Source organism: Genypterus blacodes, unplaced genomic scaffold, assembly GCF_046128005.1.
Source record: "Genypterus blacodes isolate CSIRO-AG114 ecotype Tasmania unplaced genomic scaffold, CSIRO-AGI_Gbla_v1 ptg000111l_1, whole genome shotgun sequence".
Classification (NCBI taxonomy): Eukaryota; Metazoa; Chordata; class Actinopteri; order Ophidiiformes; family Ophidiidae; genus Genypterus; species Genypterus blacodes.
Genome location: NW_027466915.1, coordinates 5,008,077 through 5,017,987, shown reverse-complemented (window position 1 = coordinate 5,017,987; position 9,911 = coordinate 5,008,077). Strand labels below are relative to the sequence as shown.

Genomic DNA, 9,911 nt, shown 5'->3' with positions numbered 1-9,911 from the left:
TGAAAGTCAAAACTGTTTTATTTGGCATTGTTTTTGTCACAAAAGATATTCAAAAAATGCAAGCATCAAAGAATCACATGTACAGTACTTAAATTTTACACATTGAAAATTGACATAAAACTCAAAAGGCGTTTCAAACTTTTCTTCCCACAGATGAAAAATCCTGTAAACAAAAAAGTCATCAGGCATATCAAACTCAAAATGTGGGTGCAACCTAAACCCCAGGACTGAACTGCTCTGTTCTCACTTTGTGCTGCAATTTACCTGCTGCTCCTTTTCTTGATATTAAGTCAAATCAAAAAACACATTTTAGCCCACACTGCTCATGCTGCAGTTATGTCATAAAAGAAAAACTGATTTGTTTGGAGTTGCCACATGCAAGAGCTTTTCTTGAATTTCTATTAATCACAAATGGTTTTGCTGTAACAAATGATGTCAGTCAGGCTAATTGTGATGTTTAATGCTAACAAATATTGGAAGAGGGTGACTTGAGTGAAATGTGATATGAAGTTAACGTGTAAACACACAAAGGAAGCCTACATGTCTCACCTGAGGAAGTCCTTTACCTGCAAATCTCTACAAATGTAACATCTAAACTCAGGAAAGGGGAAAGCACAAATAATTGAAACTGAAAATACTTCATTATTCCATTAATGCTGCAAGTCATTGGGCAATGCAGTGCAACACAACTTACACAGTGAACCTTCAAGAGCCATACCTGCATGTTTACATACTTCTAACCTGAAAATCACATGCAAACCATTCCAAAAATATGCTGTAGTGTTGCAAGCTTTTGCAGTAATATCATGTGATTTTTGGTTCAAATACACAGAATTCAAGGAATGGTCCTTTAAGCCCTCCTAACAAATAACAACCATATATCAAACGAAAACCAACATCAGTGTTTGATACAAAACAAGTTTCAAACAGGCACAGCAGATAAATAACTGCTGATCATTACCTGCAGTCACAGTACAAAGTCAGCAGGTGTGTACAGCAAATGTACTGTGGTTTAAGCACCAAAGTCTGACAGCAGTCACCAAAAAAGGGCCTACAGTGTGTATGATTGACAGGTTGAATGTAGTTTAGATTTTTACCCAAAATATCTTAAATAACAAAATATATACGAAATATGTACACTGTAATAAAAAAAAAGCAAAGAAACAAAAAACAATCCTCATACACACTGGAAAACAACAAGTTTAAAGAAAGGATTGAAATAACCAAATAACCAAAGCAAAATACTCATCTGTACATAAGTCTGTGTGTGTGTGTGTGTGTGCGTGTGTGCGTTCTGTATCGTGTGCATGTTCTGTGAGGTGGTGTCACTACTGCAGGGTCTTAGGTCGAGTTGGTCTGCTGTTTCCCCTTTTGCTGTTTGTGTTATGGGTTACTGCTCCCTGCTGCAGGTCCCTGATCTCGACTCAGCAGATCACTGTAACACGACGTACACATATTCAGTTCACAGTGATCGTTACCCTGTGCCTAAAAACTATGGATGCTGCCAAAAAGGCCCTGTGCAAAATTTGAGTAGAGTTGAGAAATGCTCTTTTGAACAGTGACACACTGACTTTCTATCCATCTGCCACTATAGTTACCTGGTCATTCGAGTCCTTTTTGTCTGCCTTGACAACCTGTAGGAGGACAGCATCCTCCGCCTTTGGGTTGGTCTTCATCTCCATAACGATGTCCTCTTTGGCACCATTCTCTTTGGTGCTGTTGATGAAAATTAACACCTCGTTAACAGTGATGAGACACAGTAAGATCATGTGTGTTACATTTCATTTTGTCTCAATGAGTTGTCTGGTACTGTAAATTTGGACCCCTTTGTTATTTTCCATTATTTCCCTGAATTAGGTTCCTGTCATTGCTTTATTTGACCTTCTGGTACATTGTAACATCAATTGTACATCACTTTGGTCTGACTCGCCTGAGCCTTCTTGGGTCACCAATGGAAAACTAAACCAAGCTGTGCTTTTTTTCTTCAGTTCATGCTCTCCATCATTGCTTCAAAAACAAATGTTCTGCTGTAGTGATTAAATGATTGTAGAACCTACAAATGGTTGCTGAGACCATGTGGCCCTGAAAGAACAAAGGAGAGCAGTTAACGCTGTTTCCCAGGATTGGTCGAGTGTGACCACTGACCTATGATGTCATCCTGCCCATAAAACCAACAGAAACATTAAAATCAGCATCTCCGTGCGACCCTCCAGTTGCTGATATAAGACCCTCACTCTCCATGCCACTCCGTTGCTGCTGATAGGAGATGCTTCGTTCTTGGATGAAGGACAAAGAACCACACCCTTATCCTTCGGCAGGTAACAAGAGAAAACTACTACGCAGCCTTGGACTTAACTTATTGTTTTAGTTTAGTAAGAAGCGCACACAAATACTGTCTGGCTTCCGCCGAAATTCTGTAGCATTGGAAATGAATATCCTGGGGCAAATCAAGCAGATTTTTGCCAGTTTCTAAATATCTTGGGCCGCCTTATAGGGGGAAACCCCCAAAAGATATGTCAACGGGATCCTGCAGGAATGCTGAAGCTATTTGGTGAAGCTAGTGATTGGTCAAGGGTGTCGCTTTATATTTCTGCTCAACTAAGCTTTAACATATGCTGCTCCAGACCAGTCTAGCCATGGAGCATAAGTTGCTATGGCAACAGAGTGCGATCAATGAGGCAGCTTTCTGAAATGGGAAAAAATGTTTTGTTTTGTTGTCCTGCAGATTTGAGCAGTGTAAGCAGGGGGGTACTCACATGTACTGCTTCCCTGAGCGTCCACAGTGGATCGTCCCCTTCTTGTGCAGAAAGTAGAGAACACTGCCCAAGATGACCAGCAGCAGTAGACACAGTATGATCATCACTATGATCAGCTCACTGCCCTCAGCTACACACACACACACACACACACACACACTTATTAGAGCACACACCCAAATCAAGGCCAGATACTCTGGATAAAATGTGTTGTGTTCAAATAATAAAGCTCTCCTAAAGACAACATGCTGTATGTCTGGAAGAACAAAGTTGCATGAGACTGAATCAGCAGTATCATGACGACGCAATTCTGTTAGTAATAGTAACACACTACAATAACACATGTCCAAGTAGCCATTTTAGTCCAGATTTGTATCCACATCATGATGAACCAAACTGCACCTCTTCTTCTTCTTCTTTTTCTTCTTCTACTTAGTATTAGTATTATCATTATTAAATCGGAGGACTGTTGGGAAGTGGAGGAGGCTTTTTCAAAATCCCGCAGTAAACAACTAAGTATCCTGGAAAACATATAGTTAGAATGTTTCAGCGTTGTACTGCTGCCTTGTTTCAGTATGCTGTATGCTGCTCTATATTAAAAAGAATATTTAATACACCCAAAGGCAATTTACAAGCTCAAAACACGCAGATATGAAAATCATAAATAATTCAAATGTTCATCCAAGCCTTCATGGTCACAGATGGAATGCAGTCAAAGGCATACACATTCACCCTGTACTCCAAAGCTCTCATTTGATCAGTCTGGTCCTCCAAATTGAAGGACACTGCAAAAATTCTGGAGGGAACTTCAGCGAGGAAACACCAAAGTATCTTATGCAGAAGGCTGTCACCAAATAGACACAGCACCATCATAACAGACAACAACTCCAGTGTAAAACTACTCCAAAGCATCTGGTGATTGGATGATTGCATGACATGTCTTACCAGAAGAGAAGGGTGCAATGGTGCTTGCCAGGGGAACTGCGGACAAACAGAACTTCACTTAGAGCAGTTACGGTCACAAATGTTACACTTATCATTACTCATATTCCAATATATCACACATAAGGCTGTGTTTACTGCGGTATACATCTGAAGGCACATTCAAAAACTTTGGCTAGGTTTAAAATGAATAAACTGTAGCTCATTTAGAGCTCTTGATTAACCTCTTGATTTTAGACTAGTTTAGTTTTCTATTTCAGACTGTACTTCTATTGATTTCCAGTATTTCCAAAGAGAATACCTATCCAGTGAAGCTGTAATGCTGCAGACAGTATGGGTACACACAGGCTACTATTAACCCCTTAATACGAGGCTGAATGCGATAAGAATTGCAAGCAAACTGCTATCCAACCTTTACCTGACTCACATTCAGTGAGTTTTCATGAAATCATATATACATAACAAATTATGATATGAGGTGTAATGGGGACTGAGTGAGCAGGTGATGGCTATAGAATGACTAAGGAGTGATTTCCTGTCAAAAGTCAGTGAACTCATATTCTTTAGCAGAGTAAGAAATGACTTGAGTGTCAAATGTTGTATATTTGCAGTAAGCTGTAGTTTGACAAAAAGTGACATTGTGAGATTTCAGTGAGTGCGTGTTGACTGCTGAGCCTCTCACCTGCTTTGATGCTGAACAGTCTGGTTTCAGAGCCCAGGTCATTGGACACGTTGCACAGGGCCCTTGTGTCTGATGTCACTCTGACTGACACCACACTCTGAGCCGAGAGATCATCTGCCCTCTTCACCACCTCATACCAGGTCTTTGGGGGGAACACACACAAGTTTGGACTAAGTTCAAGCTTTAAGACTCCATCCACAAACACAAAACTGCCGCTAAACCTCTTACCAACGGTAAGCTGATCCTAGTCTATCTTTCAACATGAAAGTGTGTTCTGGGGCCTAGTTTGTTGATGGTATGCACTTTCACCATGTCAAAATGAGTATCATTGCTAAATCAATGTATGTCTGTGGGACAAAGCCTACGTTATTCACACATTGTTTGCTTTAGCCTTACATAATGAACTGTGCTGTTTTGACACACTCAGGGCCTGTACTACCAAGGAAGCTCAACTGTTCCTGGCCATGTTTGTGTAAGCTGTCTCGACAAAATCAGCAATCAGCGATAATTGGTATCATGAGGAGCTAACAAGCAGGATAATAGTCATTATTGTTTGTTGCCATCGGGACAGCGTGAAACGCACAGCAAAGCAAGTAAAAAGCACCCGTAAGTTTGTCCCTTCTGTTTAGAATCTGTAGGGCTGGCAAAGAATATTCTCAGGGAATTTAAGCTTATTTCATGGCTATCTGAGTATCCTCGCGCCGCTTTATCAAAGGAATCCTGCAAGTACTGTGAAACTAATTTCCAAGCGAGATGATTGGTCAAGAGGCAGTGCTTTGTATATACAGTATATACATATATATATATATACGCGCCACCAAATTCTGCTCCGCACCAGCATTGCTGTGGAGCAGAAGTTACCGTGGCGATACAGTCAGATCAGAAGTGTTTTGGCTTCGTGACACTTGTGCTTCAACAAAGCCGACTTCGCAGTCCAGGCCCTTCCAAGAAAATTCCCAAATTTTTCCATTACCTTTTTCATACCTTTTCTGTGAATAACAATATGACTAAACCATACCGTACCGGAATAGTAACTTAGGTGCATCTATGTGAATTAATACACTCATTTAACAAGATATATTTATACAAGGAGTTGACAGTTCACCACCCAAATGATTTATGTCCAGCACATCCAGATATTACCACTCAATAAGCAATAACAGATTTTCACTAATATAAAAGGCTTAAAAAAAGGTTTCTTTTCTAGTTACTTGGCTGCCAACGATATCCCAGGTGATAGTGGGGAGTGGATGCCCATGGGCTTCACAACTCAGGTTAACCACCCCGCCTACTGATTCCTCCAGCTCCAGCTCCAACTCCTGACCCACACCCACCAGTTCGGGACCACCTGCTCAAAACACACACACACACACACACACACACACACACACAAAATGACGTATGATGTGACAAAGAAAAAGGAGATACAAAGTGTGAAAAAGTATATAGATTAGATATAGAGAACACACACATATAAGCTCCTTTCAGAGTATTATTCTAATACCAAAATTAGCATAAAACAAGTTTAAGTTGTAGCAGTAGTATTTCTGACAAAAGCTGGATTGTCTTTATGATTAGTCAGGAATTAGTGAACTAGTGATTTGTGAATTTGAAAGCAACTGGATCAGCTGGACTGCATCTCAAGTCAAGTTTCCTCCCTCAAATGACAGACCTGTGTCCTCTTTCATGGTCTCACTCTTCAAGAGAGTTGATATAGAGGGTTTCTATAAAGCATCTACCACAAACAAAGAGAAATCAATCAAGCTGTGCTGCGTTTGCTGACCTTTGACGATGATGTGAACAGAGCCCTGGGTGCGCAGGGCAGGCAGGGAGAGCAGGGTCACCTCACATACGTACTCTCCTGTTGTTTCATAAGAGGCATCCTGCAGGAGCAGCCTGTTCCCCTCACCCACTGACTTTCCATTCTATACTCAACACACACACGGGTACACACACACAAGGGATCGGAATTAATAGGTTTGCTGAAAAGAGAAAAAAATGCTACATTTGAGTATGAGGCACTTCCGCCAGGAGAAAAAGCTGAAATCAGATTTCAAACTTGGAACTGTTGACTCTCTTGAATGTGACTCTTAACCAAGCATACAGGTAAAGGAACCGAAGTACATGAGACACGCTTACTTACCACGTTATTGATTGCTTTATATACTTGTACTGATATCTTTGGCATTTTTACAACTTAGCTAAAGCAGCTATTTATCATAGTTTGAGTCACCTAGAGACTGTTGTTGTTAAATGCATCCATTCAGTCAGCATTTCTCTTGGTATCACCTTTGTTCTAGTCCTAAACTGTTGTCTACACTGCAGTAAGTCCTGTATTGTGTGTCTCTATCTATCTGTGATTGGGCTCACACAGGTCTGTGATGATGTCGGTCTGCGGGTTGGATTGCTGTTCAAAGTCAACAAACACATGCTGTTCATATTAGCATTTGAAAAAATATGAAATTATTGATTTTCTTTAACGTCCAAATCGTTTGAAGATTTTGGCATTCTTTCCTTCACGGAGAATGAGAGCTATGTTTGATGGTGGGCAGAAAGGTTGCTGAAACTGTTATGGATTACGAAACACAATTGTATGCTACACTCACATTTTTAACAAATAAGAAATGTTTTGGTGACCAACGTCAGGGAAAGAAAGACAAAACAATAAAAAAAACTTTTCAAAAACATTGATTTTGGACTTTATATGGTGTTCTGGGCTGATTTGATTTAATATGCATGCTAGTGTACACAAGCATAACTGCCAGGGATGCCTCCTATCGCTCTTTGCTTTGGTCATTGAACCATTTCATTACAGTCATCCACTCTCTTTAAAGGTTGTTATTTGTAATGGTGTCGAATATTGATTATTGCTGTACGCAGATGATTTGCTGCTCTACTTAACTGACCCAAAATCTAGTCTCCTGGCTTTTGAGGAGTGCAAGTAGACTTCCCCTTAAATCTCAAGGGTTGAAGTTTCTCGGCATCAGTGTGAACGTACATTTTCAGGCCTTTTGCCTGCCAACTTTACCACGCTCAACCCGACACTGACGTCTGACTTTCTGCGATAGAACAACCTGCCACCCTCCTTAATTAGGAAAACATATCATCAAAATGAATGCTTATGCTGAGGTTTCAAGAGATTTCTCTTTCCTTATTCCTACCTAAACACTTCTGGAGTATTTTTAGTGAAGACAGTATCAGAGGACGTAGTGAATGAAAATGCGGTTATTCATTTTCAAATTTTTTACCCCCACAATGTTTCTAAATTGCGCTTGTGTTGACATACATACCAAAGCACACGCACACGCACTCTCTCTATCTTAATGTATATAAAAATAAAATAAGATCTTTTCTGTAATCTTATCTAATGTCATCATATCTGCTTACCTTGTACCAATTTGTGGATGTTTTTAGAGAGGACAGAGCATTGCAGGTCGCAGTCAGATTCTCTCCTTTGGACATGACCTCTAAGTCTTTAGGTATCACTGTAGCAGGATCCAGGTCTGAAAAAATCAATACAGCAAACAGACACAATATCACATAGTTTCATTTACCACTTTCACTGTCTGGTAGTGGTAAGCTGTGGCAGCGTCACTGGAGTATCTGTCTGGGGAGAGTCTGAGACTGGGCAGACAATGTGTGAGTTTACCCTGATATGAACCCTATTTGGTCCTACAGGACTGATGTTTAAAGTTGGGCCAAAACTCAGTTTGAACAGATGTCATTTGTTTAGTTAATTGCCTGGAGGCTCAACGTTCTGATCATGAAACAATCAAACACATGCAGCATACACTAAGCAGCCATCTTTGTGTAGAATGCTATTGACAGCGATATTGCATACACAGAGGAAGATTGTCTTTAACTCAACATGACACAAAACACATGCACACAGGACAAGTGATAAGAAAAAAACTACTGATAAATACTACTTAAATACTACAGCATAAACAATGCTAAAAGCACACTAAATGACATTAAAGAGCTGGTAATAATGAGGTCTATTATATCAGAGTGCAGTGAGAGAGTGCAGTGAGTGCAGTGTGCATTTGAGTGCTGTCATTTCTCACAGTGCACAATGAGCTGCATTTCTCCTTTGACTTTGGTGTTGCTCTCAGCCTCGAGCGGGCGACACTGGTAGATGCCACTGTCTTTTCGTGAAACTGCTGTCAGGATCAGCCGATCGTCGCTGCTGTTCAAGACTTGCATCTCCTACAAAAAACATCCAGTTTCAACTTTGATCACAACAGAAACGCTCTTTAAAAATGTTTCAACAGAAAATTCATTCAGGGCCTCATGGGGTCAGTGAAGCTGAATCCTAATTGAGGACGGTTGAAGACTGATTGTTAAGAGATTGGAAAGACCGTTGAGTTCTTTCAATTGGATCAGATAATGTAGGACAATAAGTCCAAGTGGTCTTCAGAGTCCCCATGACCTTGGACATCAGTAATGAGGTTGGTGAGTACAACATCATCAGAACTGATAGAAATCTACATTATAAATACAGAACATTAAGTTCATTGACAGTGGAAATCATTTGGTCATGGTTACAGCATAGCTCAAACCAAAGTCAGCTGAGTTGTATTGTGTGCACAGACAACGGATGTGTGTGAATGCCCATGCGTCTGTCAGTATAATGTCTGGTCTGTGAGGCCTTCACAGACCCTGACCTAAATCTGCAGGGTCACATCGGCTGACAGAGCTTTCTCACAGCTCACACACTTGAGTCTACATGGGGTCCTGTGAGCTCTCCGTATTCAAAAAATTCCCTACATGTCTCCTGTGTGTCACTCATTCTCTCTCTGGACATTCAGTGAAAAGGTCTGCCAATCTTACTTGTTCTTTGTTGAAAATGAAGGATGGCGGGGGGTTGCCATCGCCCTGGCAACGCAGCTCCACATTATCTCCCTCTTTGACCAAACCCTTCTTTGGCGACTCCTTCCACAGCGCCACCATAGTGGTATGGTCTGGACACACACACACACACACACACACACACACACACACACACACGCACACGCACACACGCACACACGCACACACACACACACACAGATGTCAAATGAAGCACGCTCATTCATATGGTGACTTGTGACTTTAGGCATAGTGCTGACTACAGAGACAGTTTGGCTGCTGTCATGGCCAAAAACTGGATTAAAAAACACCAGAAAGGGACTGAGAAAAGAGTGTGTGTATTTGCAATGGCACTGCTGATGAAATGTTTTTTCACTGGCTAATGAGTCCCTTTGAAATCAGCTACGGACATATCCTCATAAATTTTAAAATTTTCATACCATATCAACAGATCTAACAAATCAGCAAATCTAACAAATCTGTCAATTCTGTCTGTTCTAGTGTGTTTGTTGTAATATTGGTGCTGCGATTATGACCTCCTAAATAAAACCTCCTCATCTGACCAGGATTCTGTTGTTGAGACTCTGACATGAGAGGAGCCTCAATAACATACATGTGCACACCAATGTTCTCTCCCTTCTCTCTGCCCAATGGTGATCAAAATTTGACATGCTAGCTCG

General features: G+C 40.8%; 1 protein-coding gene across 1 annotated transcript in view; it reads right to left on the bottom strand.

Moving 5' to 3' along the window:
* The window catches only part of mcama (melanoma cell adhesion molecule a), a 36,513-nt gene continuing 26,602 nt past the window's right edge, over positions 1-9,911 (bottom strand). Inside the window, exons 7-16 of the mRNA XM_076161464.1 lie at positions 9,214-9,344; positions 8,448-8,589; positions 7,768-7,883; positions 6,164-6,305; positions 5,592-5,728; positions 4,381-4,522; positions 3,702-3,737; positions 2,757-2,886; positions 1,599-1,716; positions 1-1,435 (exon numbers count right to left, since the gene is read on the bottom strand). Of these exons, the coding sequence (XP_076017579.1) occupies positions 1,433-1,435; positions 1,599-1,716; positions 2,757-2,886; positions 3,702-3,737; positions 4,381-4,522; positions 5,592-5,728; positions 6,164-6,305; positions 7,768-7,883; positions 8,448-8,589; positions 9,214-9,344 (1,097 nt within the window). The 3' untranslated portion in view covers positions 1-1,432. The remainder of the gene's footprint in view (positions 1,436-1,598; positions 1,717-2,756; positions 2,887-3,701; positions 3,738-4,380; positions 4,523-5,591; positions 5,729-6,163; positions 6,306-7,767; positions 7,884-8,447; positions 8,590-9,213; positions 9,345-9,911) is intronic.